General features: G+C 41.8%; 1 protein-coding gene across 13 annotated transcripts in view; it reads right to left on the bottom strand.

Moving 5' to 3' along the window:
- The window catches only part of LOC113008035 (polycystic kidney disease protein 1-like 2), a 43,030-nt gene extending 21,269 nt beyond the window's left edge, over positions 1 to 21,761 (bottom strand). The window contains exons 1-15 of one of the 13 annotated variants that reach the window (XM_026145152.1): positions 21,589 to 21,761; positions 15,105 to 15,215; positions 12,662 to 12,809; positions 8,805 to 9,034; positions 8,455 to 8,645; positions 6,749 to 6,965; positions 5,978 to 6,120; positions 4,735 to 5,833; positions 4,474 to 4,698; positions 3,548 to 3,693; positions 3,286 to 3,447; positions 2,542 to 2,679; positions 2,149 to 2,280; positions 1,848 to 1,972; positions 46 to 166 (exon numbers count right to left, since the gene is read on the bottom strand). In XM_026145152.1, coding sequence (XP_026000937.1) covers positions 46 to 166; positions 1,848 to 1,972; positions 2,149 to 2,280; positions 2,542 to 2,679; positions 3,286 to 3,447; positions 3,548 to 3,693; positions 4,474 to 4,698; positions 4,735 to 5,833; positions 5,978 to 6,120; positions 6,749 to 6,965; positions 8,455 to 8,645; positions 8,805 to 9,034; positions 12,662 to 12,809; positions 15,105 to 15,215; positions 21,589 to 21,706 — 3,306 coding nt within the window. In that variant the 5' untranslated portion in view covers positions 21,707 to 21,761. Of the gene's footprint in view, positions 1 to 45; positions 167 to 1,847; positions 1,973 to 2,148; positions 2,281 to 2,541; positions 2,680 to 3,285; positions 3,448 to 3,547; positions 3,694 to 4,473; positions 5,834 to 5,977; positions 6,121 to 6,748; positions 6,966 to 8,454; positions 8,646 to 8,804; positions 9,035 to 12,661; positions 12,810 to 15,104; positions 15,216 to 17,610; positions 17,636 to 18,621; positions 18,645 to 21,588 lie in introns of those variants that run through there. The other 12 variants (XM_026145151.1, XM_026145154.1, XM_026145158.1 and 9 more) reach the window with 12 other exon arrangements.
- Positions 21,762 to 22,533: the final 772 nt, after the last annotated feature.

Here is a 22,533-nt window from a genome sequence, read left to right as displayed (position 1 = left end):
ATATCCACAGCACAAACACTCATAGGCACATGGGTATTGACGTACTCGCACATCCACTGGTTTGTCTGAAGGAAGTATGGTAGTGGGTAGTTGTGGGAGAGAAAATGTGATGCAGGTACAGTTGGTAATATTTACGGAGCCTGTGTACAAGACTGCTGGTAAAACTCTGTAAGAAAAGATCAGGAGATCCACATTAAACATGTGCTTCTCTTAAATATTAGTTTGCAAGTTTAACAGCTCTGGAATCAATAAACTATTAATATACAAAGTAAAATGTGTTTTCATTGTGACTTGGCTACTTGTAACCACGTTATGGTAGTTATGTTAACAACTGGAGGGGACATAAATGTGAACCACTGTCACTTCAAAGAGGCTCAGTAAGAGATCCTTTTACTATATAATGTTGTCAGTATAATAAGCCACTGTAAAAACAAAACTGGATTCAATCTGGATTGTCACAGATTCTGCCTTTACTGTAGTAAACGGATATTTTTAGGACATAGTCACTCCTCAGCGCTTTCATAGGTGCCACACAACATTGTTTTATGGAAAATGGAAATGGAAAATGTGAATGTGGCACTTACAAATGTGGATTGTACAAGATGGACATTATATTTCTTCATTTCCATTTAATACTTGTACAGCTGCTGTTATTGTGTATATATATATTTATATTTCTTCATACATTCTTATTGATAAGTTTGTAGCTTGAACCCATCCGCTGGAACGTTGAAGACAATATAATTACACTGCTAAGCAAGACACAAATAGGCAAAGTTCTTCATGTTACTCGTGCACGGGAGAGAACCGGACAGAGCGCCGTTCCTTCGCTTGACCCCAGTAGCTCTCGTCCGTCCTCCCATACACTGTCCTTTTATTGAGGTTACATGAATATGCATAGGTTCATTAACATACGACGTCTACATACAAACAAAGAGTACCTTGCCTGTGTGTGTGTGTGTGTGTGTGTGTTGCTGATCAAAGGGTCAAACATCCTTGGTCAGGAAGAGGGTAGACTAGACCCCCCCCCGGTGAGGAAGTCCAGCAGTTCATCTAAACAGAAAAGCACTTAGACTAGAACAGACGTAGCTACGTTAATCCTACCATAAAACAACTAAAACAAGATGCGACCTCTTCCCGTGCTCCCAGGATGTAGGTGTGCATTCTAGTGTGGAATGCACACCAAGCCTCTGTAGCCTGTTAAAGATCACACAACTTATCACTACACAATTGATTATACACCTCTAAGCATCTATGGTTAAACATTTCTAAGCATAAATAACAATCAACAATACAAACTCTAACATTTATATATTTCTATACTGTGTATTGTGTATTTTGTTGTACAGTTATTCTATTTTCAACTTTAATTTATATATTTTATCTTATTCTTTCCCAGTTAAATTTACCCTTCATTCTAATTTGTGTTGTACAGTTATTTCATTTTTAACTTAAATTTTTATATTTTATTTTGTTTTATTTTATTCCTTCCTAGTTAAATTTGCTCTTTTTAATTCTTATATTTATTTCCTATCTTATTCATAGCTTTTTCATTTTCCTTTAGGTCACGAGCAGTTGTGTAAGCATTTCACTACATATCGTACTGTGTATGACTGTGTATGTGACAAATAAAATTTGAATTTGAATTTGAAACATCTGTATTTGCTGAATTTTCCATGTGGTTTATGCAGGTTTTCCTTTATTTTGTCACCCATCCGTAGACAGGTGACTGTAGGCTTCAGCTTTTTAGTATACCAGCATCAGTGAGATTTTTCCAGTTCAAATTTCTGGGACATGTGGTTAATTTTTGTTTGATAACTTTGTCTTGCATTCGAAGTGAAACTTACCTTCTGACAAATACTTTAACGTGCGTTTTCTGAATTATGCTTGAGTCCTCATTGAGCTCCATAAAGACCAACATCGCACTCTGTATATTGTACAGGGCCCCAAGAAGGCCATCTGAGGTGATTTTCTGCAACACACAACATTTAGAATAAGAAATAAAACTGATTTTAAATACAAAAAGGTTTTTTTGAAGAGACAGCAGATATTGCTGGGAAGTGATATTGATTTGCATATCTAACATTAAAAGCTACCACGATTCCCCAGAGAAATAAACACAATCAGTATCGGCCTCATAAGACTCACACTGGGACAATAGTCGAGCATGTTGCTTATGCCCTCCACAATAATGTTGGCTGTGGCAAAGACTTCAGTTGCGTTTAGATCCATGTGGAGGAGAAATGAACTCAGGGTTGCGAACAATGATGCGGCCCTTTCCTGAAGGTGGAAATTAACTCACAGTCACAGACATGTATTTGGGAGAAATTATGAAGATATTAACATTTTTGAATTGTCAAAAGCTTTAAAATGTGGTCCTCATGTCCCACCTTTAATTTTAAAAAAGCCCTGTCCACCAAACATTTACTTCCCATTAAGAAGGGAGCTACAGTGAAAGCAACGTACATCAGTACGCATTGCAGAGAGATGTCTACAGTCCTTACTGATGGATTCCTCCTTTTTTGAACTTCTCTACAGTACCTGTGCTGATGTATTGAGTTCAGTCCCTTTCTTGACGAGAGAAGCAAGTGCTGTGGCTAACACCTGAACGTCTTGTAGAGTTTTGTTGAGATTTTCATTTACTATAGCAATCAATATGTCCAGCATCTTCTGTTGAAGCTTCAGACACCAACAAAATAAATGCATAAAAAAGTGACATATTAGAATTTTACAGTAACAATGTTGTTCATTCAGATTCAAACATTTCCTGATTCACAGAGATGGTTTTTCCTTTCCATCCACCCTGTCTGATTAAGTTTGGAAATGAGACCTGTGTTTTCTTGAGAAGCTGTCAAAAAGATGTAAAATTACACACAGAAACTTCCTTTGAATGAATCAACTGTTGGGCGGCTCCTAAAGCATGCCCTATTAAAGGCCTGTACACACTGACTGCAATCTGAATACACAACAACAAAAGGAAGAAATGGAGATTCTGGGTTCATCTAAATCTCACAACAAAGAAGCAACAGAGAAAATTTGGTGGTTTGATTCATAACTGCATTATGACTGTTTTTGTACATATTTTAGGATGTCAGTGGAGCTGTCCAGACTCTTTTTGCAAAATTACACGGTTGATGTTAACAGCTGCATTAACAATACGTGAGCCTGAAAAAATTTTAAACCATCCGGTGTGTAAAGGCCTTAAAAGTTAAAAGCTTGCTTAGCCCTGCTGGCAGCACAAGGCTCTTCACTGGTCCTATCCTTAAACAGGATGAGATTTGCTACCTTTTGCCTATCTGCTTGTCCTGCAGGATCAGATTGGTCGTTAAGTTCATTGGCCACAGAACTGAAGAGTTGTCCAGCGACTTCTGGTGACAGCTGGCCTTCTGCCTTTAGCTGATCCAAGATGTTCTCTATTGAGCTTAAGCTCAAAGTTGAATCCATAACCTGATGAGAAGAAAATATTTTCTCACAGTACTACAAAATCAGAGCATTTCCGTACTCTGGATCTTTTCTCGTCAGTACATGCATCCTATTTGTGGCATACCTGTGCAGTTATAGTGGTGCTGAGTACTGTTTGGCCTTCACCCGTTGCAGTTGCCAGTATATTCAGTTTGTAGTTAGAATTGCTGTCTCCGAGAGGAAGGAAGATGAATTTTACTTCATTGCTCTGACTGCATCGCAGAGTCTTACCTGATAAGGTTCAAACAAGAGAGTTTCTATCATTATTAGATTTCTAGTGAAATATACTCCATTGTGTTTGTAGCTAAATGAATATTATGAATATTTCAGTATTGGATTATTAATCACACTACTAGCCAATCACATTATATGGTGCTACGATAATAGTAGCTGCATCCCTCACTTGCTTACCTGTCGCTGTACGCATTTGAGCCCTCTGTCACCTGACTTCCCTAGCTGTTACAGGTAGGAGTCATGTCACTACTGCCTCAGTCTGAATGGGCTACACTTTGGTTGAGTGGTGCTACTCGTGTTTTTGTGGAGATCACCTGTGGATTATTTCTCCGGAAGCCTTCCATCGATTTCTGGTATGTTATTTTGTGCCGTATGTTTATTGTTTTACTTGGTAGTAAATGCGTGTGTTTTTAGGCTGTAGCTGCAGAAGCCTCCTATTGGCCACGTAGCTTGCACATTGGGCAACACCGTTTGATCAGTAGCGGAAAGTGGGGTGAGTTGTGCCAGTTTTTACTTAGAGTGACTTTACAGTGAGGCCTTGAAAGGAATGCTTCTTTCTATAATATGTACATATATTTCAGGATCTAACTCATCCCTGGGATCAATCACTTTGGATTGTTCTACAGTGCCACCCCCGTGTTTCTATGGATCTTTAGAAACACAACTTACCGCTGGGACAAATCGCCCCAAATGTTAAAACAACGTGGAAAATAAATGCCACTGTTTACTTAGTTACATCAGTGTCTTAAAAGATTTTGCTGATCCAGAAGTACTTACTCTGAGTGCTGAAACAATACTGACAGTTAGAGCAGGGATTTTCAGTATTGCAAGTTATATCAAAAGCATCAAGGATTGTTCCACTCTGTGGAGATATGCTACATGACAAGCCACTGGAGCCATCTCCATCCGTTCCGCAATCAGGTCCTCCCCCTCCCCCTTTTTCGCAGTCGCCTTTTCCACAGTCGCCTTTGCAACAGTCTCCTCCCCCTTTTTCGCAGTCGCCTTTTCCGCAGTCGCCTTTGCAACAGTCTCCTCCCCCTTTTCCACAGTCGCCTTTGCAACAGTCTCCTCCCCCTTTTTCGCAGTCGCCTTTTCCGCAGTCGCCTTTGCAACAGTCTCCTCCCCCTTTTTCGCAGTCGCCTTTTCCACAGTCACCTTTGCAACAGTCTTCTCCCCCTTTTCCACAGTCGCCTTTGCAACAGTCTCCTCCCCCTTTTTCGCAGTCGCCTTTGCAACAGTCTCCTCCCCCTTTTTCGCAGTCGCCTTTTCCACAGTCGCCTTTGCAACAGTCTCCTCCCCCTTTTTCGCAGTCGCCTTTTCCGCAGTCGCCTTTGCAACAGTCTCCTCCCCCTTTTTCGCAGTCGCCTTTTCCGCAGTCGCCTTTGCAACAGTCTCCTCCCCCTTTTTCGCAGTCGCCTTTTCCACAGTCACCTTTGCAACAGTCTTCTCCCCCTTTTCCACAGTCGCCTTTGCAACAGTCTCCTCCCCCTTTTTCGCAGTCGCCTTTTCCACAGTCGCCTTTGCAACAGTCTCCTCCCCCTTTTTCGCAGTCGCCTTTTCCACAGTCGCCTTTGCAACAGTCTTCTCCCCCTTTTCCACAGTCGCCTTTGCAACAGTCTCCTCCCCCTTTTTCGCAGTCGCCTTTTCCACAGTCGCCTTTGCAACAGTCTTCTCCCCCTTTTCCACAGTCGCCTTTGCAACAGTCTCCTCCCCCTTTTTCGCAGTCGCCTTTTCCACAGTCGCCTTTGCAACAGTCTTCTCCCCCTTTTTCGCAGTCGCCTTTTCCGCAGTCGCATTTGCAACAGTCTCCTCCCCCTTTTTCGCAGTCGCCTTTTCCACAGTCGCCTTTGCAACAGTCTTCTCCCCCTTTTCCACAGTCGCCTTTGCAACAGTCTCCTCCCCCTTTTTCGCAGTCGCCTTTTCCGCAGTCGCCTTTGCAACAGTCTCCTCCCTCTTTTTCGCAGTCGCCTTTTCCACAGTCGCATTTGCTACAGTCTCCTCCCTCTTTTTTGCAGTTGCCTTTTCCACAGTCGTCGTTTCCACAGTCTCCTTCCCCTCCATCTCTTTGAGTTATTGTAGCTGAACGGTTAGCTGTGAGTGTCAGTAGAGCTCTGCCAACTCTAACATGCTTCTTTCTCTGAAAACACAAGCATTTATAAATGTCAGGTAAGGTAGAACAAAGGTGAGGATGAGGGTTAATATTTACTTAAAATATTATTTTGTACAGTTACATTAGAAGTACAACTACACAACTATAAATTGGATGGACTTCTGTAATTACCCGTCTGTTGTTCATTCCAAACAAAATGTTATTTTGATCGCTGGGTTTAAAGCCTAAATCTTTATCACAAGAAGCAGATATATTCAGCACCACTTCAAGAGAGGAGAAGATGTTCCAAACTCTGAGTTTTGCTTCTATAGAACCTGTAGAAAAACACACGGAAAAAATCAATGAATCAGCAGTAGAATCTGTAAATATTCATGTTTCAGACATTTTGACTGACATCAAATTCGGGTGGCTGTAGCTCAGGAGGTAGAGCAGGTCATCTACAGTCCTAATTAGAAGGTTGGTGGTTTGATCCCTGGCAGCTCCAGTCTGCATGATACCAACCCAATGCATCCATCAATGTGAGTGAATGTGTATGAACATAAGTTGTAAGTTGTAAGTAAGTTGTGTAAAGCACTTAGAGTGCCTAGGCAGAGTAGAAAATGAGATGCATTAACACTATGGAATACCTGTGTTATCAATTTCAAAATACTATATCGCCTTATTCTTAGATTATCATTCACAAGATTTTTGGAGAACTTGATCTTTGACCTTGAGGTTGAGGTCACCAAGATTTAAACTTGTCTGAGACTTTTAATAGATACACTAATTTGAACATCCTATGTTGCTTTGTTCTTGAGTTATCACATTCACAATCTTTGGTATTCATGATGCCCGCCCACCTGGCAGAACGACAACAATACCTTCAATTAGCCTTTTATGGCTGAGGGGTAAAATGCACTACATAAGAAGCAGTCCATTTACCATTTACATTTTAAAGCTCACCTTGAATTGGGTTTTCAGTTTCAAACATTTCCTTTCTGGTATTCATTTGTCTGGTTTCAGTGAACAAGCCATTGTTTCCAGAAAGAGAAAACAAGAGCATCACAGGCTCTCCTCGTACAAGGGAAACATCAAAAATAATAAATGGGGAATCTAAACATTCATCGCCCGCTGTCAACACAGAGGCCTGAAGTCCAACTATTTTCTCCAGAACACACACCTGTGGGATAAGCAGAATTACAAAGCAGAGGAACACATTAATCAGATAACAGAAGCAGATAACACGTTAATCTGATAACACATTAATCTGGCAATTAGTGTTTACTATGAAAATACATTAAATATACATTAAAAATACTCTACAAAGCATTTTAATTCAGTAAGAAATTGTCTGATAAAGAAAAATCTTGACATATTAAATTGTGACTGTCTATGAGAAGAATAAAACTGTCATGGTCTGGGTGAGTGCGGGGTTTTTCCACTCTGCTGGGCTCCACGTTCAGGCGGAGACTCCAATCAGCCTTCACACCTGATTCCAATCAAGTCACCAGCATATAAGACCAGCGCTCACAACAGACCTCTGCCAGATCTACAGCTAACGCACTACCTGCCTGGGCGTTACGCTTCTCAAACTGAACTGCACCTATCTCTGTCTGGATGCTGGTTTCCTGATATCTGGTTGTAACCCCCTCAATCGTGGCACTTCGCCTGCCCACCTCCCTGCCAGGCCTGTTGCTATAAGTGTATTCCAGACCCTCCTTGGACCTCTAGCATGCCACTTTCACCTGCTATGTGTAAGCCATAACCATCATAGTTGAATCCACCGACTGACATTCACTAGACTGCCACTGACTGCCTGTCTCTTCTCGTTATAGTGACTCTGTGTACCTCCACCCAGGCCGCTGCCCCTTTTCCCTCCCCAGGATCTGGTCACAAAATCTAGCATCTAGTCTAGGGTGTGAATGGGTGGATGACTGGACGTGTAAAGCGCTGTACAAATACAGGCCATTTACCATTTAGTCATAGCGCACAGTCTGAGCTCCATGTTCCATAGTCTGGCCTCTTAGCCTTCACAGTCCATAGCCTACATTATTTCCTGCTCTGTAATTAAACTACGCACTGTAAATAAAGCACTGTATTCACTCCAGTTTTGCCTCCCTCTGTGTCTGCATTTCAGTCCACACTCACCGCCTGGCCCTCTCGGCCGTAACAAAAACTTCCAATATATTTCCAGAGTTTTTGTGCCATGCAAAGAAGAGCAGGTGAGCTGAGCTTCCTGTTTACGGGGGTTAGCTGGCAGCTGAGTGACATCAGACCTTGTGGTTTAATTTTGATTAAACTTAGATCAAAGGCACATTTTCACACTATGTTCCTTGACTTAAAATGACTGATTACCTTAATGGGGACAGCAGGATGAAAGTGCAGACTTTTAAATTCATAGTTGGTATGAAAAAAAAAAAAAGAAATAATTGTGAATTAAATTGAGAGAGATGTTCTCGTCTTCCCAGTTATATTTCCCTAATTATCTTAAAGAAGTTTTATAATTAAAGGTTAAATTTAATTAAGAATTTTAAACAGTCTAATTTTTCAATCAGTACTCAAATTCTTTATTCATATGAACACCATGCTCAACAGAAACCTGGGGATGATACATCATTATTTTTGTTACTGTTGTACTAAAAGAAGACTATTAGTTTGATTTACTGTACCTGCAGGTCTTTGGACACTTCAAGGAATGTGACCGTGTTAGACGCATAAAGTGTCAGATGGTGGCAGCCAGACCCGAGCTGCGTCACTATTTCTGATGTTACTGTGACGTTCTGGGGTTCAGTTCCTCTGACCACAGATAAACCGGACAACGGCTTTTCATCAGCTTTGATTCTGTAGGTCACATTCGTACCTAAAGAATAGAAAACAAATAAAACTTAAGTGACAGTAAAAGTCAAACATGATTTCGGGGAAAAAACAAATATATGCTCAAACTAAAGCCGATGCTGTTATGTAGAGATATCAAAATTTCAACTTAATTATTTGATATTAGGTTCACTTTGGTACCTACCTGCTTTTACTTCCATTTGAATATGAAAGGCTTCTCCACACAGGGCTTTGCAGTTGGTTTCATAAAAAGACAGGTTTCCAGCATAGCACTTGATAACACCGATCTCTGCAACAGGCTCTTGAATCGTAATTATTTTCTGAGCAGTAATGTGCATTTCACTGCAAGTGCATTCAGCTGCCACAATAAAGGTACTTGGATGAGTGTATTTGTGCACCACACTGCTCTCCAACCTGAGCAAATTCAAAAACAGGAATCAGCGTGTTCGTTTGAGTAACACTATTTCAGATATGCCACACAACCATTAAGTGCATCAAAATCAAATTAAACAAACAGCCATTAGCATCAAATGGTTTTTAATCCCAGTGTAATGGTGTAATGTGTCATAAAAATTATTATTATTATTTTTTTTTTTTACTATTTAATTTGTAAAAATGTATATACACACACACACACACACACACACACACACACACACACACACACACACACACACACACACACACGTAGGAAAATATTTAGTATACACATCCAGAAATGCATACACTATTATATATTGTACATATATTTATTAGTTTCAGGTTGGCCATTCTTGTATTTTGCTCGTTTGTGTTGTTGTGTTTGCACATCTCTGTTGCTTGTGGGGCTCGCACACAAGAATTTCACTCGCATGTGCTGTGCCAGTGTGCCTGCACATGTGATGTGACAATAAACGTGATTTGATTTGATTTGATTTTGAAAAATGAAATCTTCCCTGACTCTTAAGTCTTTAACAAAATGTTGTCTGATATCACTGAAAGACTTTGGTACTTTAGTTGTAAGTGCAAATTCAAAAGATGTTGCATGTGCTTGTTCACAACTGAACAACAACACTGAACCAGGGGTCACTCCAGGAAGATCTCTATTCCTGACTCCAGGGTGAGTTTGCTGGTAGTCAAAATCTGTCAGAAAAAGGGTGATGCACTAAAAATCTTCTCGAGGTTGCCATGGATTGCTTGCAGATCGCCACAGTTACCTGCAGACTGGAGCGACTCACCAGCTACTCGCTGAGTACAAAGTGCCCAGATCCCATGGGTGCAAAACAAGCCCAAATCATCAGCCTTCCAACACTTTGCTTGACAGCTGGTAGGAGGTGTGAGGTCCTGATATGCTGATATATGTTTGGGCTCTACCAAATGGGTGGCTGTGCATTGTAGCCAAACATCTCCAATTTGGTCTCATCTGGTCAAAGAACATTGTTTCTGAAATTTTGCAGTTTGTACAAACATACTCCGTGCTGCCATGTTCTTTTAGAGAGAAGATGATTTCTCCTGGCAACCCTTCAAAGCCAGCCATGCTTCTTCGAATTATTCTGTCATGAATTTTAATGTTATGAACGTTAGCATGTGGCCTGAGACCTGTGGAGTCTTACAGTAGAATGTTTTTATTATTTTTGCGCAGTCTCCTTGGGGTAAATTGACAGAGACGTTCAATCTTGTGATCGTTAATCGAGTGCTTTCCTGCAAAGAAGCGCAAGGATATAACATAGAAGTCCTCAATCCTTTAGAGAATGCTCGACATTCAACTTGTTTAAGGCACAGGTTAAAAACTGGTTATGGACAAATCAAGTGTGTGATCATGTATAAGTTGTATAGTTTTAATGTTTTATTTGGGAATAGAACGGTGTGTATGTGTGAGTACTTTTAATGTTTTATGGACAACAGATGGAAATTAGCCCTTGGCTATAATCTGGCATGTTTACATTCATGTAATTTATTTTACATTTATGTTCATTAACATGCACTGTCCTAAATAAATTAAATTAAAGTTCACCTAATGCCTGTGAGTATATCATAATGGTTTTCTGGACATTACACACAGAACGTCTAATAAAATTTTTAGGGGTTTTTTTGGCGATTTAAATGGGAGAAATTGGGTGAATAATGCAGTTCTTCAAAAATAACTGAACTTACATCTGCTGATCATTCCTGCATTTATTCCCAGTACCTTTACTGAAAGTGGCTGCAATTAAAAACAGGTATGCAATCTAGTGGCTCGCTTATTAATTTCCATTAGGCATTCAAAAAACATTTATAAATAAAAACATTAAATTTTTAAAACATCCCTTTCCTTGCAAAATAAGACATCTTGCAGATTATCAATATGTGACCTGTTCTTAAGGTTTACAGATTCAGGTAACTTATAACGCTGATGGAGATGGTAGGCCTACACAACTTTCCTCCAGCTTTTGTACAAATGACTTTGATAACAGCATGGTCCAACTGAAGTGCGGTGTGCCTGTTTGTATCATTACATTTCATGGTTAAATTCAACATAAGGATGAAATAAGTTGCACATTCACTATGATACAGGTGATGATTGTGTGGTGAACAGATGTAGCAGATCCAGCTAAAGATATAATGGATTGTTGTGGTTCACACTTTCATAGTGAACTTTGTTAAACTTTCACCAAGCTCATGTTGTCACATGTCAGAGCAGTGAGACCGATTACACAAACAATGCTGACGCAGGCTCATGACACGCTCAACTGTTGACTGATTTTTTATTTATTTTGTAGACTGCATTGCTTCTTCTAAGTGCTGAGCCTTTTATAGCTGAAGCGTCAAAACCTTCTCTGGCATGGTTCCTAGGCTGCATCCTACTTCTAGATGCTGTAATGTTTCTGTTGCTGTGCGCCTTGTCAGCTCTGGTAAACAAATTACTGCCGGCTGACGTAAAAGGCATTACTACCAGTACAGCAGTGACTGTCGCCACAGACACCAGGATTCAAAACTGAAACTGTGCCCTCCAAAAACAGGAAATACAGATTTAATCACCACTGATTAACTGATTACGAATGAGCTTGAATCTAACAGATGTTCATTTCTATATGACAGCCCCACACACCCACCCACACAAATGTAGTATCTAAAAGCACAAAAAGCCAATGGGATGCATTTGGGAATCACAGGAGGTGAGCTGGGTGTTGGCGAGCTGGAAACTGGAAACAGAGTAGATTGATTGGATTAATCAGTCCATCTGGTGAATTCCCCCGCCAGATGGACTGAAGACAATTGGCAGGTGATTTTGACACAGTGTTAGGAATGATGGGGAAATTTTTAATTTCTCTACTTTGTGCATCTTGCCTGTGCTGTGCACATGCCCTGTACCTGTGCATGTGCAATGACAATAAAGTTGAATTCTATTCTATTCTATTCTATTCATCTGTCATCCCTCCATTCATTTTCCTCCTTTTGTCCAAATCAGGGTGGAGCCTATTTCAGCCTATCCTTCCGCCTGTGACTTGGAAATCAGTCTGATTATTTTATTGAAGGCTCTCTCACATTGTTGAGCAGAAGAGGAGGCTTGTCCGAGGAGCTACAGTTGTATATTGCAAAACTTGTTTTTTCCTGCCGTGATGCGTGAATGAGGAGTGCTACATCTCTGTAACATACAAACTATCCTCAAACTGGGAGTCTACACAAAAAATGAGGGGTTTTTTTCCATATCGAAGAAGAAATAACTGCTTTGCAGAGGAAGCAGCTGTGCCGCATAAATGTATTGCCATTGCTTTTAAATAGCAGCCTGGAGCAACTGTCTCAGTATGTTAAGTGCCAGTTGCACTGACTCCTTGCTCCTCCTTTTTCATCCTCATCTCCTCTGCTCGTGTCTCAGGTACGATGGACTAAGTGCACTGAGAGGATGCCAAGGAAAGGAATCAAGGATGTGCAAAACTTAGTAACAAGAAAGCAGGATAGAAGGCAAAAACAAAACTTTGACACCTACACAAAAATAACTAACCTCATGTGGAAAATAATGCAGAAAATGTTCTTTAAACTCATGGCTGAAAAAACCTAAAGATTATTAATGTTGATACTCACCCTTTTGGATTGTTCAAATTAATTACATGGCCATCTCCTGTGTTCACTCTGCAGCTACAGTTTGTCAGGGGTGAATGTAAAAGCCACTTCACGTGGATTCTGACGTCACCAAGAACCACAGCGGTGGGAGTAACTGACAGTGCGAGCCCTGTGGTGTGGGAGGATGACCAGAAATGTTACAAAGCGCTTGTAGCCCAGCAAGCAAAAAATAGACAAGCACAAGATCTCAACAGATAGAAGCACAGATACCATAGAGGTTATTTAATGCAGGAGCATGATCTGATTTTAATGTGATCTGAGCAAAAAAATAAGAAGACAGCCCAAAGAAATAAACTGGAAATGCAGCCTTTGTTGTCAACTATAGATTGGTTTGTACTTTTTTTTGTTGGGACTGATCATATATATATTTCTGGGGTCCATGCCATTTAATGATGTATAAACAACCGAAATTACTTTAAATTAAAAATGCAGGGAGCTGAGAATTGGAGTTCAGTCGCATTTTGAGCTAACTGTAGTGTTTCCAAAAACAGCACTCCAGTACTAAACTCTTGCTGGGGCACAAATCTCCCAGTTTGACTTTATTTCAAAGATGCCAGTAGGCTGGTTTAGTTTCAACTTTCTAAAGTAGATAGTGGGAAAACTGGAACCTTTTTGTCATTTAATCGTTTCTCTATTGCTTAAACACTTCGGTGTTGTATTTGCCAATGGGAGTTGCATCTTTATCAGTAGGAAACGTTATGACAACACAGCCAAGAGTTCAAAATCTATGTACTCTGTCACATTTCCTAAAGCCTTCCAGCAGGACAGATTGTCATCTTTGCCTGGCCAATTCTGGCCCTCCAGCCTTATCTGTGACACCCCTGGTATAAGCCATTCCTGTCAGGTACAGGTAACGTGACTGAGCCTAGAGTTTGCACAGGCTCATCGTTGGAAAACCACTGTCTGGTCTGATAGGTCTCAATTTCTGCTGTGACATTCAGATGTTAGGATCAGAATTTGGTGCAAACAACCTGAAATGATGGAGTCAGCAGTTCAGGTAATGCTGTGGGGGATATTTTCTTATCATACTTTGGGCCCCTTGGTACCAGCTGAGCATCCTTTAAATGCCAAGGCCTACCGGAGAATCACTGGTGACCATCCTGTTGTAACCACAGTGTATCATCTACTGCTGGTGGCTTCCAGCAGGTTAACACACTATGCCACAAAGGTCAGATCAGCTCAAGCTTGTGTCCTGAGGATGACAACGAGTTCACTGCACTCCCAGGACCTCCACAGTCACCAGATCTCAATCCACTGGAGCACCTTTTAGATGTGGTGAACAACATGTTCACATCACAGATGTGCAGCTGCAGCAGCTGCGTGATGCTATCGTGTCAAAATGGCCCGACGTCTCTGAGGAATCTTTCCGTTTTGAATCTACCGATGTTGAGATAAGGGTCACTGTAGAAGCAGACCGTGTCTGATAGTTTGACCTATAATATAACTTGTCAGTGAAACATATAAAATGAATTTCAGTGTGAAGCTTGGATTGTTTGTTTGACATTTACCTGAACAGCTGCTGCTGCCAAATAAATAAAAAAAACCCTCAGTACAGCTAGTCCTTTTCCTTTTTACGTTGCTATTAACATTAACAATCCATCTGTTCTGTCCAAGAACTCCAGTAAAGTATGAGAGTGATGAGAAGAGATTGTGCTCCTGTTTCTGAGTAAAACTTTAAATTGCTCATCAAAAATTTGGAAACAATTGGAGATAATTTATCTGAATTTCAGGAGCGGGACCAAGGCTCCAAACACACCCCTTCTGGGTCTTATCTATATATGACCCCCCAGTTCTACAAGATGTTCGTTCTCATTTTCGTGCCCCACCCGCCCCCCTTTTTTTCTTTCACTTCTTCAGTTGTCATTAGTACATCGGGATCTGCCAGGCGAGACGTCGCTACCGATGGAGACAAACTCAGACCTCCATGAAATGATAAAGTTATGTTAATCTTCCTACTATGAAGTAAAGTGTTTTATTTCTGAAACATTTTTACAACTGTCTTTGTGCTATTTGAGGTAAATAACGCTGTTTTAATAATTCTCCGTGGTTAAACAAGTGGGAGAACTTCAAATCTTTGTAAGCCATATTTTTATCTTCACACTCACCAGAAGTGAAATAAGCCACAGAGTGTGAGAGAAATTTATTGGCAATGTTTTGAGAGCTAGATTGGCAGCATTTTTTAATTGGGGTTCTAACGCCTGCATCAAGCATCATCAGCCATAGTTAATCTTATTCTAACACTTTACTGGCTCCTAACGACTCTATGTAGTACTCTAAGTGGGAAAATTAAACAGATGGGATAGAAAAGAACAGACACACGCTGCCCTTCATGGATTTAGGAAGTGTGATTCCACTTTAGAGGGAAAAAAAATGAAATTAACCTGAGCACAGAACCGTGACCTACCGTCTTTGCAGTGATAGTCCACAGACAGGTAGCTCTTCAGCTGAGGACAAGGGTCAGCAAAGGAGTTCGCAACTTCAGCAATCTGGCAGACCTGTCGGCCGTGGCAACGAGCTGGGAATCACAGAAGAATATGATTAGCTGCTGCTAGCACACACTGTCACACGCACACACATGTACGCTCCAGTGGTTTTAGCAGTGTGAAAAGTTTTGCATCTGTTCATATCTTAGTTCATGCTTTGACGACAATATGCTTCTTAGCTACCAAAATCAAAGGCAAATAAATCCCTTCAACCTCACGCACAGAGAGGGGCTTCATAATCTTGAGACGCTAAAAAATATGAAAAGAGTTGTGATAAACTTGAGATTATACTTATGGTTTGTAGAAATGAACAATATCAACATTTTAATGCAATGACTGGGCTGCAAGAGAAACAGCAGCACTGATGTGTTTATGCTGTGTTCATGTAACATTTTTTAATCATAATTATCCATCCATCCATTGTCCAATTCAAGGTTAAAGGGGTGCTGTCTCAGGGCAAAAGACAGGGTACCCTGACAGTCTGTATCAGGACTAACACAGAGAGACATGCTCACATTCATGCTGAGGGCCAATTTAAAATCCTCGAAAACTGCCAAATGTGTGTGTATTTACTGCAAATGTTAGTTATGCCAATTTAACAACAAGAAACAAGAATATAGCCAGTATATTTTTTGCCGTGTACACATCTACTATTTGGCTTTACCAAAGATCGATGGCCTAAAACGTTGATTCTGTATATCTGGACGTAGCGTTTTCAGCGGGAGAAACGTCACTCGCCCAGGTGACTTCTTCAGTCTCAGCTGACTGCAACTTTCCAACATTATAAACAGTACATTTGTACAATAACTGAAACCAGCACCACTGAATGAACAATGGGCTGTGAGGTCAGTTTCATGATCATTAATATGCAAATTGTCATGACCATTGATCAGCAACTACTGATCAAAGATCATTGATCCATGGCCATGAGTCCCATTCACAGAGAGTTGGGGAATGGCTGCAGTCACAGCATTGTAAGATGGTGACAGATGTACCCTTAGGCCCCCTCCTCGATTCAGAGATCGTCTTTCCCTTTTCACGTAAATGGCCTCCTTGACTCTGCGCTCAAACCAGCGTTCCTCCCTGTCCAGGATGTGCACATCCTCATTATTGAAAGAGTGTCCACTGGCGTAGGTGTAAATAGGCTGCAGAGTCCTGGCCTGACGAGGTAGCTCTTCTGTGTTGTGCCAACCGCTTCACCAGAGGTTGTTTGGTTTCCCAGATGTATAAATCCTGGCAATCCTCCTGGCACTTAACAGCGTACACTACGTTACTCACCAGATCCTTGAAGGTTCATTCAGTGGTGCTGGTTTCAGTCACTGTGTAAATGTACTGTTTATAGGGTTGGAAACCTGCAGTCAGCTGAGACTGAAGAAGTCACTTGGATGAGTGATGAGAAGTTTCTCGTCACTCAAAACGCTACAAGGTTCCGCATCTTCCGGGCAAGGACAGAGAGACTCAAGAGGAGCTTCTATCCCCAAGCCATCCGTGCCCTAAACACACACACCCGCCCGCTCACATCATCTATAATTGACTGAGACAGGACTCTCTTCCAGACACTCTAAACCAAGGCACAATGTACATTTCAATTCCTTTAACTTTAAATATGTTTATATTGTCTATCCTGTAAAATAGTCAGATGTCTATTCATATTAATGTACAGAATTCACCTGCTTGCTGCTACTACTGCACATTCACCCAGTGTATATACTATATGTATGTATATATTAGGGGTGCAACGATACTCGTATCGATATTGAACCGTTCGATACAGTGCTTTCGGTTCGGTACGCATATGTATCGAACAATACAAAATTTGTAATTTATTTTATCAACTTTCCTTCTGACGATGCTGTCTGTGTTGAGCGCTCATCGAGCGCAGATCCACTGAGCGCTCAACACAGACAGCATCATCAGAAGGACGAGCGCAGGGCAAGCTAGCGAGACAGAAGTTAAGCTCTCCTTGCAACATGGCAAATTGAACCTTCCCCACCCTCATTCAGATGTGGCGTTTGGAATTATTTTGGTTTTCATGTGACGTATGACCCTGAAGGTAAGCGCGTCATGGACTAAAGTAAAACAGTATGTTGGATGTGCCACGCAATGCTCAATTACATGGGTGGGAACTAGTGTGTTAGCGAGCAGTTAGCTCGTTAACGTGTTAGCCGTCTAGCCCCACGCAGGGGTAGCTCGATAACGGAGCACTAGTGGGAACACAACGAATATGACTGCACATTTACGCCGACATCATCCTAGTGCAAAGACAAGTGGAAGCAGACAAAAACAACAAGCATGCATGTTACAAACTTTACCCGAGTCATTTAGACAGCCGTTAGCACATGATTCTCCTTATGGGGACCTGATATGTTTAATATTGTGGCGAGCTCAGACAAGGAGGAGAGGGAGGTGTTGTTTGGTCTTGCTTACCGTGAGCTAGCCAGGGAGCACAGCCGTTTATTGACATCTGCAGAAGAACACTGCCGCTAGCTAACTCCTCAGCGCGGCAACCGCACAGCAACAACAACACACAGAGCGCCCTCTGACCCCGGAAGGACACACCGTCGCAGCGAGAAGGCGTCACCCGTCACTATGGCAACATAAACAAAACAGAACTGTACAAACAGAACCCTGAACAGCCCTGACCCGCTACATAGCCCCCGCCTAAGGGGTCAGTCGTCCCCGACGACCCCATTGCCCCACACAAAGTCCTGCAAATGTCCAGGTGCCTTCTTTTGGCGCACCGGCCGGTCACGACCGGCGGGGGAAAAGTCACTCGGGTCAGAACATGGGGTGCCACCATCATCCCACTTCTGACACTAATGTGGCGAGCTCAGACAACGAGGAGACGGAGGTGTCGTTTGGTCTTGCTTCCCGTGAGCTAGCCAGGGAGCACAGCCCTTTATTGACATCTGCAGAAGAACACTGCCGCTAGCTAACTGCTCAGCGCGGCAACCGCACAGCCACAACAACAACACACAGGGCGCCCTCTGACCCCGGAAGGACACACCGTCGCAGCGAGAGGGCGTCACCCGTCACTATGGCAACATAAACAAAACATAACTGTACAAACAGAACCCCGAACAGCCCTGACCCGCTACAATATGCTGCTGAGAATATAGCCCAGAAGAAGCGTATAGTATAGCTTTTATTTTGGAAAGAGCCATTTCTCTGTAATAAACTCTCTTTTCCAAAGATGAGTGACTCCTCAATCAGATACAGGTGTTACCGCGCCAGATCCGCGGCCCCGAACCGTAGTAAGGAAACCTCTGGCAGTTACTTGAAGGTTCCGTAACTGACTCGTAGCCGGCAACAGCTTACTATACAGGTCAACTCCGCTAGCAAAAAGATCGAAGGAGGCGTAGGAAACTGCTTCACCGAACTTTATTTCTTCTCTAAGGCACGAACACAGCATACAGTGGGCTGAAACAGTTTACTCACAGCGAGCATCGCCGACACAACTCTGGCTGTCGAGGGAGTTATTATATTCCTTTTATTTGTTTTCTTTCCGTCTCTTCTGTAGCTAACCGTTACTTTTTCCCCTTCTCCGCTCTCTCTCTTCACACACACACACACACACACACACACCAGGCAGTCCCGCTACACACATCCCGAATACATTTCCCATCAGGCTTCATCCTTAAAGGGCCATGCCTGTAACACAGGGCTTGCAAAATCGGGCTAGCGATTTTTCCAGTCGGGCTACCAAAATCTATCTCTGCCCTGCCCGTCGGGCTATTGTAGAAAGGAAAAATATATGTCAATGCTTTTGCATTCTTTCGGAAATGTAGCTGGGTAATTATGTCATTGGCATCGGTGAGCCACTGTCAATATGTGACATATTGAAATCGCGTTTGAATTTGCGCTTGTTTTTTGCTTTCACTTTGCAAATATCCAGGTGCCTTCTTTTGGCGCACCGGCCGGTCACGACAGGCGGGGGAAAAGTCACTCGGGTCAGAACATGGGGTGCCACCATCATCCCACTTCTGACACCAATGTGGCGAGCTCAGACAACGAGGAGACGGAGGTGTTGTTTGGTCTTGCTTCCCGTGAGCTAGCCAGGGAGCACAGCCGTTTATTGACATCTGCAGAAGAACACTGCCGCTAGCTAACTCCTCAGCGCGGCAACCGCACAGCAACAACAACACACAGAGCGCCCTCTGACCCCGGAAGGACACACCGTCGCAGCGAGAAGGCGTCACCCGTCACTATGGCAACATAAACAAAACATAACTGTACAAACAGAACCCCGAACAGCCCTGACCCGCTACAATATGCTGCTGAGAATATAGCCCAGAAGAAGCGTATAGTATAGCTTTTATTTTGGAAAGAGCCATTTCTCTGTAATAAACTCTCTTTTCCAAAGATGAGTGATTCCTCAATCAGATATATTTATTTTTTTAATTATTTTTGTTTCAGCAACATTAAATTTAAAAACTGTACTTTTGAGTTAAAATATATATTTATAATTTTAATAAATGACAAATTAAAAAGGCATGAACATTTTATTTGTATCGAAAAAATATCGAACCGTGACACCAAAGTATCGAACCGAACCGAACCGTGAATTTTGTGTATCGTTGCACCCCTAGTATATATATATATATATATATATATATATAATGTTCTTCCTCTACACCCCCCCCCCCCCCCCCCCAATTTTTGCACATGTCGAGGAGCATGTCAGGCTACATTTCACTGTGTGTTATACTTGTATAACTATGCATGTGACAAATAAAGAACCTTGAACCTTGAACCTTGAACATCCAGATGAACAGAATCAACTTTTGGAATTTACTTACCTGGATGATTGAGCATGCATCAAGACAAAGACTAAAGGGTTTTTAAATCCTGCTCTTCACATACGAGGAATTGAATTTTCAGGCCCCATCTTATCTTAATGACCTTGTAGTACCATATCACCCTATTAGAGCACTTTGCTCTCGCTCTGCAGGCCTACTTGTTGTTCCTAGAGTATTTAAAAGTAGAATGGGAGGCAGAGCCTTCAGTTTTCAGGCCCCTCTTCTGTGGAACCAGCTTCCAGTTTGGATTCAGGAGACAGACACTATCTCTACTTTTAAGATTAGGCTTCAAACTTTCCTTTTTGCTAAAGCATATAGTTAGGGCTGGACCAGGTGACCCTGAATCCTCCCTTAGTTATGCTGCAATAGGTGTAGGCTGCTGGGGGACTCCCATGATGCACTGGGTGTTTCTTCTTCAGTCACCTTTGTTCACTCTCTATCTGTTTATACACTTCACTGCATTTAAATCATTAGTTGTTATTATTATTAATCTCTGGCTCTCTTCCACTGTGCGTCTTTGTCCTGCCTCTTTCCTCTCACTCCAAACTGCTTGCGTCAGTTTTTCCTTCGCACTGTTACCAAGTGCTTCCTCACTGGGGCTCATGTGATTGTTGAGGTTTTCGCTGTATACAGTTTGAGGTGGTTGTTATTGTGATTTGGTACTATAGGAATAAAACTAAATTGAATTAAATCGAACTAAATTTTCACAGATAGCTTGTTTTAAAAAGATGATTTGATTGGACCATATCTGGTTTCTGGTTGTTCTAATTTTGACAAGGAATACCAGAAGGCTTACCAGACTTATGGATGTAGAAATTATAAATAGCCAGTAAAGCCTGATAAAAGGCTTTTGTTTGCAGTTGAGTGAAAGCCATGAATATTCCAAACTGATACTTTGAATGGTGGTCTGCAGTTAGTCAGTCATTTTAGCTGAGGCACATCCGCAGCATAGTAGATAAAAGGTGGGACAGTGCCTGGTACTAATCCATATGTAGAAATGTGCTTTTTATTGTATGTGTTTAATGATTTTGTACGTCACTAAAGATGCTATAGATTGGATGTGCAGTTTAAAAAGGTGAATGCGCTCCAAACCACAATGCGTGCTGAAAAGTCCTCCCAGTGCCCGAACAGGATGAAATGGAATCAACGTTAAACGATGACAAACGGCCGCCTGCTTCAGTCATCAGTTAAATTCAAAAGTCAATATTTACTCTGATAGATGGAAATCATCTATGTATCTTTACTGACAATTAAGCTTTTAAGCCATTGTTGTTTGCGTTCTTACGTAAATGTCCTGATGGGCAATTATCTTTACAAAGAAGGGGCTCCAGTGAGACAGTGTGTTCTTTGTGATGTAAGAGATAAGGCTTCTACGTGGATAGAATTTCACCACAGTTTTCATTCATGCAGAACCTTTTATAAGGCGCCAGTGTTTGTTTTCCTACCCGAGTTCAGCAGGTTTAATGAGAGGGACCATTATGACGCTATGATCACTGTGCAGATTAGACCGCTCGCACATAAATTAGAATTACAAGATCAACAATGAAATAATGATGAAGTTATCTCTGTAGTTGCTGCACTCAGACGCCATTTGACCGTGTTTTACCTGTAATTGATTCTACAGCGTCCGCCCAGCCGCACTCATGTTGTGGGGATGCTGGTGGAGGGAACTTGGATCGACAGTAATGAATACTCTTACGACCATAGAAGCCACCGTCTATCATCAACACCTGACCCGAACCACACTGCAGAGTGGTGTTACGACCCTCACACACAATGGTTCTCCCAGACTCTGAAAAGATTACAAGGCAGTGTAAAAGTAATTCTTCGTATGGAGGGATTCAGTGTGCAACACTGTCTTCGTCAGAATACTTACCAAACTGGCAAATAAAACTCCGGTTTTTGCTGCAGTTGTTTCTGGCCTCCCAGTGAAAGCCCGAGTTTCTCAGGACGTAGCCACAAGCTGCTCCAGGCTCTGGACTGCTCACCCACTTTGAATATGTGACAGGTGAACCATCGAGCCAAGAGAGATGACCTGATGATGCAAAAAAGCCATGAAAGCCCACTGATGAACATACACGCATCAATAATGCATCTAGAGCAGAGCTCATTCAGTTTCTGTTACCATTTGGGGCTTACAAAAAGTTTATTATTATAAACTGTGGTCCAAGTTGACTCCAACTACTAACCTGGTGGGTGTAAGTTTTTTTTTTTTTTTTAGTGTACTTTATATTTTTACTTTGTGCAGAATTCTCAATCAGTGTGTTATATGAAGCCATTTCTCTCTATGCTGTGAAAATCTCAGTGGGAACAAATTTACCATAATTTGTCAGACTGCTGATTTCCTAGCTCTTTGTGTTGTGCCGTGTTTAATCTGAGCATTCTCCACCATCCGAGATACAGAATTGATTTTCTGATTGATTTTCTAACCACAGGAGAAGAGAGCATTATCAGTGCAGTAAGAAAAAGGCGTCTTTGGTCGTTTAGTTTTGGAACTGATGCACAGTTCGTCCATGCAAACGTTTTGTTGTTAATGTTTGATTTAAAGTCA

This window comes from Astatotilapia calliptera, chromosome 16, assembly GCF_900246225.1.
Source record: "Astatotilapia calliptera chromosome 16, fAstCal1.2, whole genome shotgun sequence".
Classification (NCBI taxonomy): Eukaryota; Metazoa; Chordata; class Actinopteri; order Cichliformes; family Cichlidae; genus Astatotilapia; species Astatotilapia calliptera.
This window is presented reverse-complemented; position numbering and strand designations above follow the sequence as displayed.